Genomic DNA, 24,968 nt, shown 5'->3' with positions numbered 1-24,968 from the left:
TCCAAGTTTCATCTACAGTCATGAATCGATGCAAAAAATCCCACGAATTGCAATTGAACATCGCCAAACACTGCATTGAAATGTCTTTCCATATGCGTTTCTGATCGACAGTCAACAATCGCGACACCATCACGCACACAGCTTTTCATTTGCAATTTTTCGTGCAGGATATACACCCATTCACTTGAGATGCCTACAATCCCAGCAATCTCACACACTCTCACTCGGCGGTCTTCCATAATGATACCATGGATTTTATCAATCATTTCCTTCGTAGGGATCTCAGTTGGGCGTCTAGAGCACAATTCATCTTCAAATGGACTTACAACCATGTTTAAAATCATTTATCCAAAAATAAATAGTCTTTAATGCTGGTGCAGAGTCCCCATGAACCGCATCTAACTTGGCTTTGATCTGCATGCCCGATCACTTCTTCAGTAAAAGTGTTTTATCACTTTACGAAACTCATTTTTCTCCATTTTTATGAAAAATGCGAACACGGTCATGAAAAAGATGATATGTGCCGACACTGGTATGAATGAATGAATTATGTCGCTGTCTATCGGAAATTTACCAAAACTATTCAAACAACCCTCTTACAACTTTCTGTAGGTAAGAGCAACATAAACTAATCACCATTGCTCTTATATATAATGTTAACATATGGAAATTTTAAAAATCTTTGCAAGTTGAAATGCAGTGCAACTGTGATTTGTCATCTTATTTTGCATTTTTCATATAAAAAAAGAATTTTTTTTTTCAGAAAATATCTTTTCTTTTAGGATATATAAGACATAAAATTAATTAATTTTTGTTCTAGGTGTATATTAGAACTTTCCAGACCCTGCCCTCTCTTGTGTATTAAAAAAAAAAAAAATATATATATATATAAATTCTTAGCTCATTAAATTTTTCTTCTTCTATATAAGATGTAGAATCTTAAAGCTTAGAAAGAAATAGTAAGGGTTGTTCATCACAAGGCACCCACTCAAAATATACATTTACAGTTTATATGTTATTTTTGGAGCCTGTGTAACTCAGTGAAACCACTTCCACTCACACTCCTCAACGCTAAACTACCTGAAGAAAGAGCATCACGAGTTCGATTCTAGTCACTGACTAGAGGAACTTTTTCTGAGCATTTTTTCGACCAGTTCCCGAATTAGTAATTCTCTGGCACAAGCAAGCAGGTTTTCTCCCAGAAACTTGGGTGTTTCGTCCCATAAACTCAAGAAAATTGACCATAGAACCCACACTATTTTCAGGCATTAAAAATATTGTACTTGGGTTAGGTACCATAAGATGACAGCACTTGTTAGCTATTTCTTCACTGCGTGCCACTTAATTAGTGATAGCCTTAGACCAGCTATTTCTGATTGGCTACCAGTAAAGATTGAACTGCCCACTCAGTCTGCAAAAGTTAGATAAGGCTAAAACGGCCTTGTTGGCTGCCTTTACGAGAATAAAAAAGGCATTAGCTGATTTTTTTTTTTTTTTAATCTTATCTTTCTCTATACTAGAAAAAATACTAAATATCATATATATGGCCTGTATTAGAGCAAACATTAATCACAATGAGCTGCTACATTCTATACAGGACAGAGCTCCCCACGCAGAAAGGGTATCTCTTATAAATTTTCACAGATTATATTTTAAACAAAATCTGGAGGGGAAAAAATATTCATAATATTCAGTAATTATACAAGATATGCTATCTCTGGTAATAGTAAATGATGCATTTCATTCTGTTCCCCCCCCCCCAATGTACAACTGCTCTAAACTATCCTCAGTTCTTTGGTGAGTGTGTATATGTGGAGGAGGAGGTAATGTTAAGCACTATAAATCAAAATTAAACACACACACACACACATATACAGGGTGGTTCAAAATTCCATGTACAAACTTTGAGGGGAGGAGAGAACATCAAAAATCAACCACGTTCACATAGAAAAGCATGACCGGAAACGGCATCCGAAAGTGAGCGATAATGGCGCTGTTCGCCACTGCTCCAGGTGGACAATTGGGGCTTCCTCATTCAAGCTTTCTACGTCGTACGAAGAACATGCATCGTTTTACGAACACTGAGATAGCAGACATGCACTTCGTTTACGATATTATGAATCCAACTGCTATTGAACTGTTCAATTATGTATAATAAAAATTTTTTACACTACTTATTGCCTTATGTTATTTCTGTATCTTTGCGTCCCTGTTAGTACCATCCGGTGGCGTTTCTGGTCATGCTTTCCTATGTGAATATGGTTGATTTTGATGTTCTCTACCTCCCTTCAAAGTTGGTATGTGGAATTTTGAACCACCCTATGTGTGTGTGTGTATATAAACATAGATATATTATCCTTACCTTCCAACCCTTCGTTTTCAATTCTTGTGAAGAATAAAATATTTGCTGTACTGCACGTGGTATCACTCCTAAACAAGACAAACTATTTTCAAATGTAAAGTCAGCAATATGGTCTGGTCCTTCCATTGTATATGTTTTTCCTGACCCAGTCTGACCATATGCAAAAATCGAGACATTATATCCATCTAAAGCTGACTGCACAAGTTGTGAGATTTCTGTAAAAACTTCTTCTTGTGTTGAACTAGGACCAAAAATTCTATCAAAGGTAAACTCGTTTCTTTTTATGCTTCTTGATTTACTGGAATGCAAACTCTATGGGAAAATTAATTAGCATATAGTTAGTTAATGCTATAACTAAAAATGTAATGAATATAGTAATATTATTAACTTTCTTTTTATTTCTGTGGTTCATTAAATGGATTCATTATCTGGAAACTTATAGCATCCAGAAAGAAATGAAACATCAAATAAAGAATAAAATAGTACATTAGAAAAATATGAGCTATGCTACCATATACCACAGAAAATCAATTTCCCAATGAATTAAAAATTTTGAATTTCACTCTCTAGAAAGCTGAAATTACCTCTTACCAATATAAAAAGTAAGGAAATGATCACAATCATTAAAAAAATGTATTTAATGATAGCATTCTTATATAGTCACATCACTCATGATGACAACAATAGTGTTAGTAATTCTTCTGCTCTGTTCTAAATCTCTTAAAACATGCAGAGGAGCTGATCAATATACCTTCATGGTTCAACTCCAAACTCAAAGAACAAACTTTTCTATGCCTTCATTCATGCATTCCTTCTAATGGTGTTCTTTGAAACAGTCCCCCCTTGAAGTCTAAACAAGATAATTGTATACATACAGGTAGATAAGTATCTTTTTTCTTCTAAGTCTAGGTCATGCCTTATGAAATCATCAGATTAAAAATAAACTTCAAGCTGCATAATTTTGTATAGTACGCCCAAACTTCATATAACTGGGTCTGGCAGACTGCCAAGAATAATCACAATTCATGCTGAAGGGGAGAAAGAAATAAAGGATGTACGAATTGGTCACTAACACATGAAATCACGTGCTTTATACATAAAATTTTCCAACTGTTATACAAGCAAAATAGTTACCACTTTAAAAACTACAATGGTCATAAAAGTTAATTTTCCAAAGTGTAATAATAAACAACTCATCCCACAAGACGGATTGATTACCCTATTATTGGAATGGATTCTCCTTCTTCTGACATGCGCAGAAGTGTCGAAGGGTCTTGCATCTGTTGCATACAGTATTTTAATGAAATGAGTTATTTTAGTAACCTATCCTTTAAATGGAAAAAAATTATTTTATTTTCCTGGCATCCAATTATTAATTATGGGTCATTTTTATTTGATGGATCTACAGAATTTTTATAATTTTAAAAGGTTTTAAAATTAATCATAGCTTATTTTCACATTGCCAACATCTGATTTTTACTACCATTTTAATGCTCAAGGTGTATATACTATTTCCTTTAATTTCAAGTGAAGTAAAATCAAAGCAGTAAAAGTAAAACGGTAGTACTCCCGTTTTTTTTTTTTTTTTCCTTCTAAATTTGATGCACTGAGACTGAAAAAATTGCATTAATTCAACTCCAAACTCACATCTGTCTGTATGTTGTGTCTGCTCAATGCATTAGAATGTGCAATTAATGTTAGTAGCTATCAATAGTGTAGTGTCTCAGAAATTATTTTTTTATTATGATGATTGACTATGATGACTCCAAGGAAAGTTGTATGCTTTCACATTACCAGGATGCCCTAAGATAACTTAATAGATAAGATTAAAACAGATAGAAAAATTTGTGATAAGGATGAAATGCTGACTGAAATTAAATATAACCAATGGGTATCAAAATGATGAACTTGTTATTGTGATAAACTATGGAGAAGTATTTGGTTGATTTCAAGGAAAACCTGATTAAAAGTCGGTCAGCAAGTTTGAGTTTTTAAAAACTAAGATATATCACTTCTGATTGCATAGGGAGTTTTCAGAAAATCGCACTGCATCTATTTGTAGTGTATTTAAAAGAAAATGATTGTTTAAAATTTGAAACACTTTGTGTAATCAGCAACTGTCTGAAACACTACACAGTAGCAGATCACACTTTCCAGAGTTTGATATACCATTTGAAAGAAAAGTTTTCTACTCTGAAAAAAAAAAAAAAATTAGTGATGGCTCATCCACTGAGTAGAAAAGCAGAAAATACTCTGTTCATCTGCCTTATCAGCACAAGGATGATTTTGGCTTACTTACAGAGTGGCACTTTTTTTTTTTTTAGCCATTTCACATAGCAAGAGTTCATGTGATGGTGCCAGGGATACCATTAAACAGTTACTTTGTATTAAATGGTGAGCACTTGTCATTTGTTATTACATAAAGTATGCATACTGTCACTGCTGGTCTATTTTTTTTATCCAACACAAACATTGAACACAAAGACAACTACTTAAAGAAGCATTTGAAAAAATATAGAAAATTGAAACACACAAGAATGTTCTTGTCAATGAGAAAATGCTGTCTATTCTGCTTCAGAGAGCTTTGAAGCTATTGTAGTCATTTAGAGCATCAACAGTTATTTCCTCATGAATGAATGAATGAATACATATATGCTATGTTTATAATGGTAACTACTGAAATTAAAACTGACTTATTACACAATTACAACAGAATCTCTGTAGTTTAGATGGTATCAAAAATGCCTTCTGGTTGGAAAAAATCTGGGTTCAAATCTAGCCTATGACATAAAAGCCTTTGGATCAGAGCTTTTCAAGTGAAGGTGAATTAGCTTGTCTCATGGGGGATGGCAGGGTTTTACCTGCCATCCCCATATGAGACATGAAACTAAGTATATGAAACAGGAATCCTGTAAAACAGGCGAATCAGCCAAGAACAACACATACAATTTACAGACTAAGTATTAATCAATTTTCTAAGATACCAACCATGAAAGGAAAATGGAATGGAATAGGAGAGAATTGCTATTACAAGACAAGCTCATGTCTTTTGAAAAAATAAATTACATTTAAGTGATGAGCACCTGTCATTTTTTATTACCTAGCTGAGTAAAACTGGTTAAAATAGAACAATATTTTGTAAGTACTTCAAACTACAGTGTAATTTTTGAATGTTTTTAATGTGTATTTTTTAATGTTTTATTCTACTTTTACATCAATGCTGGTGACATATAAACTCAACATATAATATGCTTGCTTCACACCACTCAAAAGGCCCTAAAAAATTCTTGATAAGTAAATGTACTAAATATTTATACCGGAAAAAAAAAACAGTTTTCTTCACTTTCAGAGAGCTGAATATTGAAGGGGTGAAAATAACACAATGGGACATTTTTTTCTTAGAGAGGGGCAAGGAAGTCAAAGTCAGCTGTTTTAATTTTTTGCAAAATATTTTTTCACAGAAGAAAAGTTTCAATCAAGATAGTTTTGGGTATATATATTCCACTACATGTATTCATGAAACCAGTGTTTTTTTTTTTTTTTTTTTTTTTTTTTTTTGTAAAACAAAAATAGGTGCTACCACTCATTCCTTGATAGTAGGAAAAATTAAAAATTTAAAGGATATGAAAAGAAAACTAGAAAGAGTATTTACCCATGTTGTTACTACATACTGTGATAATGTTTTTTTTCTTAAATATAGTAGATGTTGCTGTCTACTTCTACCAAAATAGGCAACTTCATTGACTGCTAATTCTTTAGAAAATCTCATGTCCCTGTTTTTTTCACTCAAAGAGGTCTTCCAATTTCTTTGCATAGTGTACATCTAAATAGGACCATCATAATCTACTAACTAAGGCAATGCCTAGGAGTATGCTTGAGGGCAGCAAAATAGTATTTCAATCATCAAAAAACACCTTAAAAAAAATACATATTTTCTTGAATTCAGTGGCAGCATATTCCTTAACAACAGTTATGCATCCAAGTCTCTTATTTTGATAATTTAACCCAGTGTTTTCCAAACTTTTCATGTTGGTGACACTTTTTAGACAAGCATAATTTCGCGGCACAGTAATTCAGTCTGATGTGCCTCTCATGGGTCATGTGGTCAGTATTAATGCAGACCGTTCAACAGCTGATTCTTGCGTAGTTTCCTCTATAGTCAATACATTTTGTTCATCACAAATGCCACCTTCAGCTTTTCTTTTATTAATTAGAAACTTATCCATTTTATGGGTAATTCACCACCAATTTGATAAATAAAACTGTGTGAATTTATTGTAAAGCTTTAACAGAAACTAAACATAAAATACAAGCACCAGCTCTTCGTTTATTCACGTTGTAGTTAGAATAAACACCAATAGTAACATTTGTATGAATAAGTGGTGCGCTTTATTTTTATTGGTTGAACGATAATAACATGATAATAAGAACCGAGCGACTACTGTGTAATAAAACCACAGGGATGAATTCGGCTGCATTTATTCTCCATTATTTATCGAAATATATTGATATGAAATATTCTTAAAGGTTAAAAATAATTAAAAGATAGTTTGTATATATAATTTTGACGGCACTAACTAAAAGTCGTATCGGTACTTTGCGAAATGGATTCCACTGTGGAAATTTTGAGCGATTATTCTGTTTAACGCTTTATGTTCACGCGACACACAGTTTGGGAAGCTCTGGTTTAACCAGTTATACTTCGCACAAAAGTCATTTATGTCAGTCATTCCTTGTGGATGGATGGTGATATCATGAACAAAATCTTTGACAAAGCCTCTGTAACTCTTAACCTCTTCACCCATTTTCTCACTTGTTTTTAATTTCTTAAATGTGAACAGGGAAAAGAAACTAGTAATCTTTTTCATTTTTTACTTTAAGTTTTTTTTTTTTTGTATTACTTCTTAGATGAACAGAACATCTGTGAAATGCAGATAAAACCTAGTCAAATAATTGACTTAACACATTCGCAAAGAAGAGAAATTATTCATGTTGCACTTGAATATTTAAGGGGGAGGGTGAGAAAGAAACAGAGACTGATACCACACTGTCTTGGACACCAAGCCACAGCCTAGCATGAAAATGTTAATCTAGAAACATGAAAGTAATTTAAAATTCTAGAAATAGTTATATCAAGTATCTTAACAATAGGCATAGCAAAACAAAAATGCAAATTTCATTACATAACTAAGCATATTTGAATACTAAGTAAACATGTAAATATATTACTGAATATTACAAATTTCCAAATGTATTACATCAATGTCAAATGTCACTGTTGCCAGTATGCTAGAGGTGCCAGTACACTGTACCACTGCATACGGTCCCCCAAAAAAGTAATGTATTAAAAAAATAAATAAATAAAAATATTAAAAAAAATCAGACTTGTGGATTCATCCTAGAGCCTATAGAGTAAGTATAAAATGGGGGGGGGGGGGCATTTGTAATACCTAAATGCAGGTAACCATATCTTCAAAAGAATCATTTTGTCTGAAAATGCAATTAGGAAATCAAAATGTTACAATTTTTCAAATTGTTTTGTCAATAAACAGAATTATAACAAGTAGAAGGAGGAGGAGAACAAATTTTCATTAATCAGTTCTGAACCTGAACAATGGAAATAACTGCACTAAAGTATACTAATAAGACATGAATACCACAATAGCAAGCTCTTTACCTTGATGGACCTGTGATTTCAGTCAGGATTTCTCCATGGCTGCAGGTCATAAAGAGTCCAGCTATTCCTGTCTTGGGCCTTTCTTCTCCATTTTCTTCCAACTTTCTTAATTATTGGGTCTTCCCACCTTAAGGCTGGTTTTCCAGGATACCAATTTTGATTCTCTTTGATACCAATTTGTTACTCTGTCCATCTGTTGTCTCTCATTCTGGCGAGATGTCCTGCCCATCTACTTTTGCAGATTGCTTTTATTACATCTTTGAGCCCAGACTTCTTACTGATTTCTGTGTGTCTTACATGGTCTATTTTATTCATATTGCACATTCTTCTTTCTATTGCACATTGAGTTGTTATTAAGCTTCGTTCTTCTTTTAAAGTTGTGTTCCATGTTTCACTACCATAAGTTAATGCTGGTAGGATGTGACTATTGAAAAGGTGGGCTCTTATATTTATATCTATGTTTTTGGTTGGTGATTGTTGATTTTATTTTGTTGAAGGCTATCCAAGCAGCTCTTTTGCTCCTTGCTATTTCATTTGATATGTCGTTATTCATTTTTATGGACTGTCTGAGGTAGATGTAATCATCAACTTTTTCAATGGTGTGAGATTCTAGAGCAAGCTCTTATAACTGCTTAACTGTTCAGAGTATAATTTGACTTTGATATTTCCATGGTTATGTGAGAAATATCATAACGTCTGAAACAAAATTATGTTATCCAAAGATTCCATGGTTTACTGGAATCTCTGTAAAAACTGGATGAGCATGTGAAAAGTTATAATTCATTTTATTTAACTTTGATCCATTTTTTTGCCTGCTCTTGGCATTACAAATGTAAAACCAAAACTGAAAATAATTCAACAAATTTTAACATACATCCATATCTTTTAGCGATTTATTATTATTATTATTATTTGTCACTTCCAGGGAGTCCAAAGACTCATTGAGGGAGGGCATCTACTCTATAATTCTGCTTCCACCACTCACATTCCACTAACTGACCGCAACTACACCAACGCCATCTACCACCGACCACTAGTATTTCCACAGACAATCACACACAAAAAAAAAATTATCTTAAAAATCACTAATTTAATTAAAATTACATTACTTTTAATGAAAAAACTTACAAAATTATGCAAGGACTTAAAATTAATTTATTACTTTACAGATGCATCCAGTCAATCATTTATATCCTTAACAGAATGGTTTTTTATCAAAAATAGTTTGCAGACTCTTGATTCTTATGACAGACAGGTCTGCTAGAATATATAGGGGTTCACAGGAAGAGCACTCCTAACTATCACTATAGAATAAACAAACGATCTCTTTTTTTTTTCCCTTGCTGGTGTATACCAAGTTCCCTGTGATTGCTATCCTTTTACTACTTTTGACAGACAGGATGTCCTATAGAGAAAAGGTTACAAAAACACCAATCAAATAACACCTATATTAAGCTTGAGCTAGTTCAGCTCTAAATGCTGAACAAAGAATCAAGAATCTTCTGGTCTAAAACTTGTGTACCTCATCATTGCCTCCAAATCTCACTGCTTGTTCAAGGAGCATCTGAAGCATTACCACATCATCCAAATCTGAATAGTTATGACAGCCTCTCCTTACCTAAAATTTCGGAAAGTCTAATTATCAGTAGTTAATGGCAGTATTTTTTTTTAATCACATCTTGCTATCTATTGTCTGCTCAGATTAGCACAAGAGCGCAGTTTGTTCGCCAAGATGGTCGCTGACCTTCGATAGAAGATAGCACAATAAGAAGAAGAAGCTATCTATTGTAGCATGTTATACTAGCCTATGGCTCGTATCATTTCAAAATCCAGTTTTACTGTTCTACTTTTGAATTTTCAGTGAGCTGAATATGATCTGTTAGATTCAGATTTAAATATTTGTTAATAGTTTTTATTAATTTGTGGTATCTATATAGCATTTCAGTATTTGCCAGAAATTTGAATATTATCAAAGGTAAAGGGAATTGAAGTGATCGTCATTCCTGCAAGAAGATGATTGTTTTAGTAACACTGAAATTCATGAAGGTGTCCTAACCCTGCTGGAGAATGACAATAAGATCAGTGTAAACTTACGTAAACCAGCTACATAAAGGATTTGAGGTTAGGGAGGGAAGATAATGTACAAAGGGGGAGAGGTGCACCAAAATACTTTGCTAAAGTATCTGAGATATTTCAAAACTGATAAGGAATTCCAAAAAGAGAAAACCATCTATCATAAAAATTACCAAAAAAAAAAAGAGGACACTTGTGATCCTTTGCACAATTAGTAAAGAATTACAACAGGATTACTTACCAAGCTACCATAATATGGCAGACTGATAAATAAGCCTTTATGCCAAACCCAATTAAATGAACTAGAAATGTCAAGCATGACCAGAGATGCCTCAAATCTCTCCATGGCCAGTGATCTACTAAACAACATTACATTTGGATAATGTTGGCTAGGAGAATAGTTGTGAAGTAAGGGGGGGGGGAATAATACTGGTGCTCACTAATGAATTGGACCTGCAAGTAATGAAAATAACTACTGATGGCCTTCTGCATTGTTTTAGAGAACTGAGGTGAGGCCTACAGGATGATAGTCTGAGGGTTAACTAATTTCCCAAGAATATTGGCTCATATCCATGATAGCTGAGTGGATAACATACCCACTTTACGACAAACACGTGGTGGGGTCGAAGCGTGCTGTCGGATCAATGTCTGCAAGTCTTTAGATAGTAGATGATTTTTGTTTCCCAGTGCTTTGCTTATAGCAGGTCTAAAATCATTGAAAAAGTTCCATGTTTGGTCTCCAGAACAGCAACTACTCTTAAGCCCACACAGAGTATTACACATGAAATAGATTTACAACTTTTTGTTATAGGATTCACATAAAACATACAGATACTAGAAGAATATGAGGCGTTCCTGATTATTCATAATCAGGAATGCTGATTATGAATAATCAGATTTAGAAGGGGAGAAGAGAAACTTCTTTAAGTTTCTCTTCCACAATCTTTCTCAATCTCTTTTCAAGCATCCTTGTATAAATCTTACCTAGAACACTTAGTAGAGAAATTCCTCTGTAATTCTCACATTTAGTAATTCTGTAATTCTCACATTTAGCTTTATTCTATTTTTTATAGATAGGTAATATGAGAGCTCTAGTCCAATCATCAGGAATTTGATCTTTAACCAGGCCCTCTGAATTATACAGTGTGACCACTGCAAAACTTTTATATCTTCATACTTAAGCATTTCTGAAATTATGGACTTTACAATTGTGTTATAAATAACTATTTTAATTTCCCGACGTTTCGACCTTCATATTAAGGTCATCACCTGAAGTATATGCAAATATACAAGGACAAGCTGAGTTATATTTCACACAGTAAGCTAAAGAAACAATGATTTAATCACCGGTTATTCTACTGTCATGACCTCTAGTGAAAGGGGAAAAAAATACAGATCAAATTACAAATTAATTATTTAGAAACTACATCAAAGCTAAATTCTAATTGTGATAACATGAGAGAAACATTCTTTCTTATTTATAGTTTTCTTACAGTAACAATGATGCCCTATTTTTAACATTACAATTGTTATATTAGATTTAGGATTCTGGATTATCTACAGTCCTGTTTATAGTTAATTCTTAGGGAGAAAGGTTCCGTGGGTAGAATATGTGCCTTCCATATGCTTGGGATTTTTAGACCATAATTATTGTTCAGATTGAGGAGGTTGATAAGAATCTCACAGGCTTCCTTAAAATTTGCGTTCATACCATGTTTTGCCGATGTAAAATGTTCAGGGCATGATCACAAAGGCCAGCTTCACCATAGTTATTATATTTAATATGTCGTTTATGTTCCTTTTGTCTGATAGGAATTGTGCATCCTGTTTTTCCTATATATGGTAGGTTACAGCTGCAATAAATACGGTATACTCCAGGGTGGGCCAGTGGAGGGAGTGGGTCTTTGGATGAGTTGAGTAAGCTTTTTAATTTTGCAGGAGGTTTAAAGGTGACTTTGAGGTTGTATTTCTGTAGTATTCTGTTTATTTTATCTGAAGTCCTTTTAATGTGAGGAATGGTTATAGTTTTATTGTAGTCTGGTTCATCTTTGTTTTTTATTGAGGTCTTGTAGAGAATTTTGTTAATAGTGTTTTGGTTGTAACCATTTTTTTAGAAAAGTATTGCTGACAACTTTAAATTCGTCTTTTAGCCCTTGTTCATTGAAGCAGATCTTCAAAGCCCTGTTTTTCAGAGTATTAATGACACCTAGTTTTTGTGTTGGGTGGTGGTGGTAGAAGTTTATGTGTATATGTTGCTCAGTATGTGTTAGTTTCCGGTAAACAGTGAAGGAAAGACTGCCAGAAGGAAGACGTCTGACTAGTGTATCTAGAAACGGAAGTGTTCTGTTTTTCAATCTCAATTGTGAACTGTATGCATTTGTGTTGTTTGTTTAGGTGGCTAAGGAAAGTGTCTAGTGTCTGGCAGCCATGAGGCCAGATCACGCAAAAACATCGTCAGCGTATCTAAGCCAGACTTTGGGTTTTAAAGGAGAGGAATCTAGAGCATGTTGCTCAAAATGTTCCATATAAAAGTTAGCAATGGGGGGGGGGATAATGGAAAGCCCATGGCTGTGTCTTCTTTTTGTAGGTAGAAAGCATTTTGTCATACAAAATAACCAGAACATAATACATGCACAAAGAGCGCCGTGATATCTGGAGAGAATTTGTTCTGTAAAAGAAGAATTGTGTCATTGGTTGGGACATTCGTAAAGAGGGCAGAGATGTCAAAACTGACTAATAAATCATCTTTTTCTAATGTAATGTCAGTAACAGTAATGTAGTTAACCTATCCAACCATGCCTTAAACAAAGATGAACTCTCACTACTCGGCAAAGGTCTAAATTTTGCTGTAGCACCCAGATCGATGAACAAACTGGATTTTATTTGTAATATTGAAAGAGGCTTAAGATTCATCCCAAATAACATGGCAGATAAAATACATTTAGAAACCGCCAACCTTTTAAATAAATCATAAGAAAACAATAACAAGCAACTAATAATAACAAAACACGAATTAACGACGGTGAAATTATTAAAATCAAATCCAAACATCGTAATAACTAGAGCCGATAAAGGAAGAGCCACCGTTATTCTAAATCGAACCACTTATTTAGAAAAAATGAATCTGCTAGTCTTGGAGAATAGTACATACCAACATAATAATAAAAAAAATAAAAAAACAGAGAAACTACTTAAATCAATTACTACATGGCCCGAAGATACAATCAAAAAATTACTTCCACACTACGCTCGTTCCCCGGGAATTTATGGTCTACCAAAGATACACAAGCAAAACACACCACTCCGGCCGACAGTCGAAGGTACAGACAGCCCGAATTATCACCTAGCCAAGAAATTTGCAGCAACAGTCAAGGAGTTGGTAGGTCATTCTCCCTCCTATATCAGAAACACACAACACTTCATAAACATAATCAAAGACATTACATTAGAAAAGGATGATTTATTAGTCAGGTTTGATGTCTCTGCCCTCTTTATGAATGTCCCAATCAATGACAATCGTTCTTTTACAGAACAAATTCTCTCCAGATATCACGGCACTCTTTGTGCATGTATTACGTTCCGGTTATTTTGTATGGCAAAACACTTTCTACCTACAAAAAGAAGGCACAGCCATGGGCTCGCCATTATCCACCCCCTATTGCTAACTTTTATATGGAACATTCTGGGCAACATGCTCTAGATTCCTCTCCTTTAAAACCTAAAGTCTGGCTCAGATACGTTGATGATGTTTTCATGTTCTGACCCCATGGATGCCAGACACTAGACACTTTCCTTAGCCACCTAAACAAACAACACAAACAGTTCACAACTGAGATTGAAAAACAGAACACACTCCTGTTTCTAGATACACGTCTTCCTTCTGGCAGTCTTCACTGTTTACTGGAAACCGACACATACTGGCCAATATATATACAAACTCCAATCACCACCCAACACAAAAACTAGGTGTCATTAATACTCTGAAAAACACGGCTTCGAAGATCTGCTCCAATGAACAAGTGCTGAAAGACGAATTTAAAGTTATCAGCAATACTTTTCTAAAAAATGGTTACAGCCAAAACGCTATTAACAAAATTCTCTACAAGACCTCAATAAAAAAACCAGACTACAATAAAACTATAACCATTCCTTACAGTAAAGGAACATCAGATAAAATAAACAGAATACTACAAAAATACAATCTTAACGCCACCTTTAAACCTCCTGCAAAATTAAAAAGCTTACTCAACTCATCCAAAGACCCACTTCCTCTGCTAGCCCACCCTGGAGTATACCATATTTATTGCACCTGTAACCTACCATATATAGGGAAAACAGGATGCACGATTCCTATCAGACAAAAGGAACATAAACGACACATTAAATATAATAACTATGGTGAAGCTGGCCTTTGTGATCATGCCCTGAACATTTTACATAGAAATGACTGGAAAAGAACCAGTTGTTTACATCACACCAAAACATGTGATGAACGCAAATTTAAGGAAGCCTGTGAGATTCTTATCAACCACCCCAATCTGAACAATAATTATGGTCTAAAAATTCCAATATGGAAGGCACATATTCTACCCATGGAACCATTCTCCCTAAGAGTTAACTATAAACAGGACTGTAGATAATCCAGAATCCTAAATCTAATATAACAATTGTAATGTTAAAAGTAGGAAACCATTATTACTGTAAGAAAACTATATATAAGAAAGAATGTTTCTCCCATGTTATCTTAAATAGAATTTAGCTTTCACGTAGTTTCTAAATAATTAATTTGTAATTTGATTCTGTATTTTTTTTCCCTTTCACTAGAGGTCATGCCAGTAGAATAACCGGTGATCAAATCATTGTTTCTTTTGCTTACTGTGTGAAATATACAAGGACAATAACTAAGCTTGTCCTTGTATATTTGTATACAAGGACGTTTTGGCCTTAATATGAAGGCCAAAACGTCAGGAAATTAAAATAGTTATTTATAACATGGACACAAAGTCCATAATTTCTAAAATGAATGCTGATCACCTGCAACACTAAAAGAAAGGATTAAGCATTTCTGGTCGAATATCATCTACTCAGGCCTGCCATTCCACATTTCAAGTTTTTGACGGCTTTTTCTACTCTTTGAATCGCTCTTGAGATTCAATCTTTCAAACTAATTACTTCAGACATCTAGGATATCATTATCTTCAGATCTTCAGTTTTCATGTCACCTTTACCCTCTTTGATTCCTTTTACAATACTCTTTCCTCCATTTCTAAGCTACTTCAACAGCCTCCAGAACATCTTCCCATAATTGTATATGGAAAATATATGCCTTCTACATTACTTCAACCTTGGAATCTCTTCTGGGTCTGGCTCAAACCAATGAGACCTCAATAAAGGTTGATACTGGTCTAGGTAGTGATCCTTCCCATAACGCATAGCATTATACATATCCATAAGGATGAGCATTGCATTATGGGATACTAAGGCAATTGATGTGAAGTCATTAGCTTCTATATACAAGCAGCCAAGTCGTATTGTTACTTCACATGCAAACTTTGTTTGCTTAATTGTCTATGCTACATAAGCGCCAAATCAGGTAATGTTTTATAACTTTTGAAACAGCCATTCCAGTTTTACAAAAGTAATCCATTTGAAGAGTTCTTTAAATAATGTGTATTTCTTGCAGATATCATGATGATTCTCATGAAAACAATAAAAAATAATGAAATTTTCAGATCTAACCATTTTATATAAGAACTGCTAATGTCTATTTGGTCAAATATGTACAAGTAGCAGTGAAGTAATATTCACTGTGAAACCAGTTGTGGGTTACATACTTTTAGCTGAAAGATTCTTTCATTATAATTCAATTTTTGTAGCAAAATTATTTGAAATAACATGCTTTTTCTTTTAATCCTATAAATGAACCATTTTTACTGGCATATAGATTCGAAATGATATTTATTTCCTAGATGGATGGAATTTGATGAAATTTAGTATTTAGGATAATTACTAAATTTAGTAAAAACAAAACTGTCCATAGCACCTATTGAAAAACAGTAATAGGTTCAACTGTGCTAATGAATGATGCTGCTTTACATGAAAGTTATTTTGAAACACCTTTTTATGATCATTTGCCATCACTGCTTGCTGAAAACTGAGCAGCATCATTTTCTATTTCAAAATGCCTGTACACTCTACTATCTTTCGAACTAATATGAATGCATCACTATCAACAATAATTAATAAAACTTAACTCAGTTTGTATATGTTCAGATTAGTTCTTTTTCCAGAACAATTCTATATGTCTATTATTTTTCATTTCCAGCTCTGCTCTTTAGATCTCCAACATTAATCCATTTTATTTTCTTGATGTCCTAATTAACATGACAATTGTTACATTAGATTTAAGATGATCCTGGATTATCTATGGCCCCACCTATAATTAACTCTTAAAGAGAAATATTAAGTGGTTCTTTAATTTTGAAAAATTAAAGAACTTACTCAACTCATCCAAGGACCCACTCCCTCCGCTGGCCACACTGGGGTATACCATATTCATTGCACCTGTAATTTGCCCTATATAAAGGGACACAGGGCACATAATTCCTATCAGAAAAGATAGCAATTATGCATCCAGAACTGACTGGAAAGCACCTACTGTTTACATCACGCCACAACATAACTGTCATGTTAAATTAGGACATCATTTTTACTGTAACAAAACTATCTATATGAATGAATGTTTCTCTGATGTTGTCTTAAACAGAATATAGCTTTGATGTAGTTAATTTATTTTATTTTCCATTAGAGGTCAGGCGAGTAAAATAACTGTTGATGAAATCATTGTCTCTTCAGCATACTGTGTGAAATGTAATTTAGCTTGTCTCTGTGTATATATATATATTCCAAAATATAGAATGATGGTACAACATGACAAAATTTCATGCCGGCTGGGGCGTCGCCCGGTTAAACAAGGCACCAGTTGTTTTCGCCAGGGAACCAGGGCGAACAGTGAAAAGTCAGCTACTGGAACAAATCTGAAAATAAACCCCAACTCAACATCACCAGAGTAAAAGATCGGTACTATCAACTTAAGAAGCCTGAATGGAAAAGAAATGGAGCTGGCTGAGGAATTAGATAAGTACCAGATCGATATAATAGGGGTGACTGAAACAAAAAAGACCAAAACTGGTGAGATCTTTCTGAGCAATAAATACAAAATGTTATATTCAGGCAATGACAATCAAGGAAAACAAGGAGTAGCCATAGTATTCAACACAAAATACGAGGCTAATCTTCTTGAATGGCAGTCAGTCTCAAGTAGAGTAATGTGGGCAAATATGAGAATGGGGAACTGGACAATGAGACTTATTTGTGCCTATGGTCCCACAGAAGGTAGAAAGGTAGAAGTGGAGGAATTTTTTGACGCTTTAGAAAAAGCAACTGACACAATGAAAATGGAAAAGTTGGTCCTTGTTGGGGATCTAAATAGCAGAGCAGGAAATGATTGTGAGACATACAAAAATATTTTGGGAAAATTTGGAGAAAAGAGCAAAGCTAATAATAATGGCAAATATCTGTTGGATTTCTGCTCAGGACATGGACTGGTTATTACTAACACCATGTTCCAACATAAAAATGTGCACAAATTCACATGGAGAGAAGAGGCTAGGAATAAGAAAAGTCTCATTGACTATGTTATTGTTGATAGCGATGTTTTTCTCCCTGGTGCAGGACACCAGAGTGTACAGAGGATTTGAAATTGGAAGTGATCATTATTTAGTCTTGAGCAGGATAAAATTGAATTTCATGTTGAAAAGAATAACATGTAAGAAAGTTTTAAAGCGAATAAAAGTTGAGCAGCTCTCAGATGTGAACTGTAGGCTAAAATACACAAAGATTATTGAAGAAAAATGAAAGAGTTTGAGAACAGGAATCAAACCATGGAGATTCAGTGGCAAACTCTGAAGAAAACATTGATTGATTCTGCCAGAGAGGCATGTGGTGAGGTTATCTGTAAGGATAAAAAAATCAGAACTCCCTGGTGGACACAGGAACTTAAAGAGGCAGTGAAGGAAAAGAAGAAAGCATACCAAAAGTTCCTGTCAAATAAGTCAGCTTGTGCTCTTAGAGAATATAGAGACAAATGCAAGAATGCTAAACACTGTGTAAAACTAGCTAAACAAAAGCCATGGGAAGACTTTGGCAAGAATATAGAAAATAAATATCAAGAAGGTGGCAAAATATTCTGGAGGTTGTTGAAGAAGCTTAAGAATAGAGGAAAGAGTGCTGTAAAAGGAATTAGAGATGATAAAGGCGACATGAAAACGGGAGAAAAAGATATCCTTGAAGTATGGAGTAATTACTTTGAAAAACTTCTAAATGAAACAAGCAGTGATGACAGCACAGTGGTAAAAAACACTGACCAGGCATGCAGTCAGGAATACATATCCATACTTGAAGTAGAAAAAGCCATCAAAGGCTTGAAATGTGGAAAGGCAGCAGAAGTAGATGATATTCGACCAGAAATGCTGAAGTATGGTGGTATAAGAGTCTTACAGTGGCTGCACTGCATAGTTCAGAAAGCCTGGACAGAGGGACGAATTCCCGATGATTGGAGTAGAGCTCTCATAGTACCCATATATAAAAAGGGAAATAAAACTGCATGTGAGAATTACAGAGGTATTTCCCTACTGAGTGTTCCTGGCAAGATCTATGCAAGTATACTTGAGAAACGGTTGAGAAGAATTGTGGAAGAAAAGCTTGGTGAAGAACAAGCTGGATTCAGGCCAAATAGAGGCTGTCAGGTTCAGATCTTCACTTTACGACAAATAGTCGAGAAAGCATGGGAATATAACAAAGATCTGTATTTAAGTTTTGTCGATCTGGAAAAGGCATATGACAAGGTGCCTAGAGAAAGAAGCTATTCAATACGCTGCAGTTATATGGTGTCAATGGGGCATTATATCAAGCAATACTTAGTCTTTATTTGAGTTGTAAGTCAGCAGTTAGAATTGAAGGAAGTACAGGAAGATGGTTTAATGTTAAATCTGGTGTGAGACAAGGATGTACATTATCCCCTCTGTTATTCATTATCTATATGGATCACATTATGAAGGAAAGTGGTATTAAACATGATATCAAAATTGGAGATGTTAATGTCAGCTCTTTGCTTTATGCGGATGATGTTATACTTCTAAATAAATCTGCTACAAGTCTGCAAGATTCTCTGACTAAATTGAATAGCTGTTGTAATAGATATGGTATGAAGGTCAGCATTAAATAGACAAAGAAAATGAAAATAGGCAGAATTATTGAAAATGTCAACTGTGTTGTGAATGGAGAACCTGTGGAACAAGTAAAACATTTCAGCTATTTAGGCACGATTTTTACTGAAGATGGTAAATTAAATATAGAAATAGACAACAGAATCAGCAAAGCTGGTATGGTGGGAAGTCAATTGAATAAATTCATATGGAATAAGAGAGAAATTAGTCGGAACACTAAATTAGCTGTATACAAGACAGTGTTCAAACCAGTTTTAACTTATGGATCTGAGAGCTGGGTCAGAAGTAAAACACTTGACCAAAGACTAGATACCACAGATATGAGAGTCCTGAGAAAGATTATAGGCGTGAACAGATGGCATCAATGGCAATATCATATTAAAAACGAGGATATTAGGAAAGAACTTGACATTGTCAGCATCCAGGAATGCGTTAGCAGAGCTAATCTCAGGTGGTATGGTCACCTAAACAGAATGGGCGAGGAAAGATTAGCAAAACAAGTGTTCTGCCAGGTTGGCAGCAAAACGACCCAGAGGAAGACCAAGATATAGGTGGATTGATACAGTACAAAGTGCTTTAGACGATAGAAATATAAGATCTGATAATGTTGGAGTCTTGACAAGTAACAGACTGATTTGGAGGAAAATTGTAGATAGGAAATTAATAATGATGTAATTTTTTTTCATGTAGTACTATCATATCCTGTACACCCCTTGAGGGTACATGGCTGGAATTTGATGATGATATATATTCCAGATGATGACCATTATATGAAGGTTGAAACGTCAGGAAATTAAAATAATTATTTATAACATGGTTGTAGAATCCATAATTTGTGTAAAATGAAAATAATTTATACATAGTAACCTCCCCTGATTAAAACTATATAAAATGTAATACAAAACCTTTTCTCTTCCAAAAACTAGCTTCAAGGCTATTTCCCATATACACTCTTTAAGAGATACATGAATAAAGTGTAAACACGAACAATTTATGCAGCTGTTTGCACAACTAAACAAGTTTCTCAAATCAAGCTCAATACGAAGAGTAACTCAAATGTTTCTCAAAAGTTAAAGTATATATATCAAAGCACAAAAAGTCCAACCACCCCACCTCTCACATCAACAGGTGTATATCTCTATAAAAAGCTCAGCACTGACATGGAAGATAAGAAGGTGGTCTGAAAAGTTCTCAGCCTTGACCATAGATGGCAACACTATCGGCATGATTTTTTTTGTTGGAATATCTGTCATAAATATCCATGTGAAATTGCAAGTCATTCTATCAAGTAGTATGTTTTATACAGCTGTCAGAAGCAAAAGTGTTGTCTTTGATTTTTGAATATATAATACGGTTCTGAGTTGAATTTCTGTTTTCAAACATTTTCTATCATTTTTTCAAGAACTGGCTATGAATAATTTATAGTTCTAAATTTCCATTAAATGATCTAACTTTTCTAAACATTCTAAATATTCTGCAAGTGCCCTAAAAGTTTATCATTATCATCATCAAATTCCTGATATATACCCTCAATGGGTGTACAGGATATGATAGTACGACAAGAAAACTTTACATCATTACTAACTTCCTATCTACAATTTTCCTCCAAATCAGACTGTTACCTGTAGACTCAAACATTATCAAATTGTATATTTCTATCTTCTAAGGCCTTTTTACTGTATCAATCCAACTATATCTTGGTCTTCCTCTGTGTCTTTTTCCTGCCAACCTGACAGAGAACACTCGTTTTGCTAATCTTTCCTCGCCCATTCTATGTAAGTAACCATATGACCTCAGATAAGTTCTGCTAACGCATTCCTGGATGCTGACGAAATCAAGTTCTTTCCTACTTTCCTCGCTTTTAATATGATATTGCCATTGATGCCATCCATTCGTACCCCTAATCTTTCTCAGGACTCTCATATCCGCGGTCTCTAGTCTTTGGTGAAGTGTTTTACTTCTGACCCAGCTCCCAGATCCATAAGTTAAAATTGGCTTGAATACTGTCTTGTATACAGCTAATTTAGTGTTCCGACTAATTTCTCTCTTATTCATTATAAATTTATTCAGTTGACTTCCTACCATACCAGCTTTGTTGATTCCATTCTATTTCCATATTTAATTTACCATCTTCACTAAAAGGTGTGCCTAAGTAGCTGAAATGTTTTACTATAGGTTCATCTATAGGTTTTCCATTCACAATGCAGTACTGAGAAACATTGAAAATATATTCAAAGTGTCTGCCTATTTTCATTGTCTTTGTCTTTTTAATGCTGTCCTTCATACCATATCTATTACAACAGTTATTCACTTTAGTCAGTAAAACACTTTGGTCAAGTGTTTTACTTCTGACCCAGCTCCAGGATTCATCATCATCATCATCATCAAATTCTGCCATGTACCCTCAAGGGGTGTACAGGATATGATAGTACTACATGAAAAAAATTACATCATTATTAATTTCCTATCAACAATTTTCCTCCAAATCAGTCTGTTACTTGTCAACACTCCAATATTATCAGATCTTATATTTCTATCGTCTAAAGTACTTTGTACCCTATCAATCCACCTATATCTTGGTCTTACTCTCGGTCGTTTTCCTGACAACCTGGCAGAGAACACTTGTTTTGCTAATCTTTCCTCGCCCATTCTGTTTAAGTGACCATACCACCTGAGATTAGCTCTGCTAACGCATTCCTGGATGCTGACAATGTCAAGTTCTTTCCTAATATCCTCGTTTTTAATATGCTACTGCCATTGATGCCATCTGTTCACACCTGTAATCTTTCTCAGGACTCTCATATCTGCGGTCTCTAGTCTTTGGTCATGTGTTTTACTTCTGACCCAGCTCTCAGATCCATAAGTTAAAACTGGTTTGAACACTGTCTTGTATACAGCTAATTTAGTGTTCCGACTAATTTCTCTCTTATTCCATATGAATTTATTCAATTGACTTCCCACCATACCAGCTTTGCTGATTCTGTTGTCTATTTCTATATTTAATTTACCATCTTCAGTAAAAATCGTGCCTAAATAGCTGAAATGTTTTACTTGTTCCACAGGTTCTCCATTCACAACACAGTTGACATTTTCAATGATTCTGCCTATTTTCATTGTCTTTGTCTTTTTATTGCTGACCTTCATACCATATCTATTACAGAGCTATTCAATTTAGTCAGAGAATCTTGCAGACTTGTAGCAGATTTATTTAGAAGTATAACATCATCCGCATAAAGCAAAGAGCTGAAATTAACATCTCCAATTTTGATATCATGTTTAATACCACTTTCCTTCATGATGAGATCCATATAGATAATGAATAACAGAGGGGATAATGTACATCGTTGTCTCACACCAGATTTAACATTAAACCATCTTCCTGTACTTCCTTCAATTCTAACTGCTGATTTACTACTCAAATAAAGACTAAGTATTGCTTGATATAATGTCCCATTGACACCATATAACTGCAGCGTATTGAATAGCTTCTCTCTTGGCACCTTGTCATATGCCTTTTCCAGATCGACAAAACTTAAATACAGATCTTTGTTATATTCCCATGCTTTCTCGACTATTTGTCGTAAAGTGAAGATCTGATTCTGACAGCCTCTATTTGGACTGAATCCAGCTTGTTCTTCACCAAGCTTTTCTTCCATAATTCTTCTCAACCGTTTCTCAAGTATACTTGCATAGATCTTGCCAGGAACACTCAGTAGGGAAATACCTCTGTAATTCTCACATTCAGTTTTATATCCCTTTTTATATATGGTTACTATGAGAGCTCTACTCCAATCATCGGGAATTCGTCCCTCTGTCCAGGCTTTCTGAACTATGCAGTGCAGCCACTGTAAGACTCTTATACCACCATACTTCAGCATTTCTGGTCGAATATCATCTACTCCTGCTGCCTTTCCACATTTCAAGCCTTTGATGGCTTTTTCTACTTCAAGTATGGATATGTATTCCTGACTGCATGCCTGGTCAGTGTTTACCACTGTACTGTCATCACTGCTTGTTTCATTTAGCAGTTTTTCAAAGTAATTACTCCATGCTTCAAGGATATCTTTTTCTCCCGTTTTCATGTCACTTTTATCATCTCTAATTCCTTTTATAGCACTCTTTCCTCTATTCTTAAGCTTCTTCAACAACCTCCAGAATATTTTGCCACCTTCTTGATATTTATTTTCTATATTCTTGCCAAAGTCCTCCCATGACTTTTGTTTAGCTAGTTTTACACAGTGTTTAGCATTCTTGGATTTGTCTCTATATTCTCTAAGAGCACAAGCTGACTTTTTTGACAGGAACTTTTGGTATGCTTTCTTCTTTTCCTTCACTGCCTCTTTAACCTCCTGTGTCCACCAGGGAGTTCTGATTTTTTTTATCCTTACAAACAACCTCACCACATGCCTCTCTGGCAGAATCAATCAATGTTTTCTTCAGAGTTTGCCACTGAATCTCCAAGGTTTGATTCCTGTTCTCAAACTCTTTCATTTTTCCTTCAATAATCTTTGTGTATTTTAGTCTACAGCTCACATCTGAGAGCTGCTAAACTTTTATTCGCTTTAAAACTTTCTTACATGTTATTCTTTTCAAATATGAAATTCAATTTTATCCTGCTCAAGACTAAATAGTGATCACTTCCAATTTTAAATCCTCTGTACACTCTGGTGTCCTGCACCAGGGAGAAAACATCACTATCAACAATAACATAGTCAATGAGACTTTTCTTATTCCTAGCCTCCTCTCTCCATGTGAATTTGTGCACATTTTTATGTTGGAACATAGTGTTAGTAATAACCAGTCCATGTCCTGAGCAGAAATCCAACAGATATTTGTCATTATTATTAGCTTTGCTCTTTTCTCCAAATTTTCCCAAAATATTTTTGTATGTCTCACAATCATTTCCTACTCTGCTATTTAGATCCCCAACAAGGACCAACTTTTCCATTTTCATTGTGTCAGTTGCTTTTTCTAAAGCATCAAAAAATTCCTCCACTTCTACCTTTCTACCTTCTGTGGGACCATAGGCACAAATAAGTCTCATTGTCCAGTTCCCCATTCTCATATTTGCCCACATTACTCTACTTGAGACTGACTGCCATTCAAGAAGATTAGCCTCGTATTTTGTGTTGAATACTCTGGCTACTCCTTCTTTTCCTTGATTGTCATTGCCTGAATATAACATTTTGTATTTATTGCTCAGAAAGATCTCGCCAGTTTTTGTCTTTTTTGTTTCAGTCACCCCTATTATGTCGATCTGGTACTTATCTAATTCCTCAGCTAGTTCCATTTCTTTGCCATTCAGGCTTCTTACGTTGATAGTACCGATCTTTAACTCTGGTGATGTTGAGTTGGGGTTTATTTTCAGATTTGTTCCAGTAGCTGACTTTTCACTGTTCGCCCTGGTTCCCTGGCGAAAACAACGGGGCCTTGTTTAACCGGGCGACGACGCCCCAGCCGGCATGAAATTTTGTCATGTTGTACCATCATTCTATATTTTGGTTTAACCAATAAGAATACAATTTGGTCGGCTAAATCCCAAATTGCCAGCCCATCCTCGTCCGTTCAG

The 24,968-nt window shown here is 34.7% G+C and overlaps 1 protein-coding gene across 1 annotated transcript in view; it reads right to left on the bottom strand.

The window, feature by feature from the left end:
• Nucleotides 1-24,968, bottom strand: part of LOC150092727 (carboxy-terminal kinesin 2-like) — a 230,065-nt gene that overhangs the window by 84,968 nt on the left and 120,129 nt on the right. Inside the window, exon 8 of the mRNA XM_090414368.1 lies at nucleotides 2,363-2,674. Coding sequence (XP_090270494.1) covers nucleotides 2,363-2,674 — 312 coding nt within the window. The remainder of the gene's footprint in view (nucleotides 1-2,362; nucleotides 2,675-24,968) is intronic.

Source organism: Typopeltis vanoorti, chromosome 25, assembly GCF_054136105.1.
Source record: "Typopeltis vanoorti isolate ZY-2024b chromosome 25, IOZ_Tvanoo_1.0, whole genome shotgun sequence".
In the NCBI taxonomy this organism is placed as follows: domain Eukaryota; kingdom Metazoa; phylum Arthropoda; class Arachnida; order Uropygi; family Thelyphonidae; genus Typopeltis; species Typopeltis vanoorti.
This window is presented reverse-complemented; position numbering and strand designations above follow the sequence as displayed.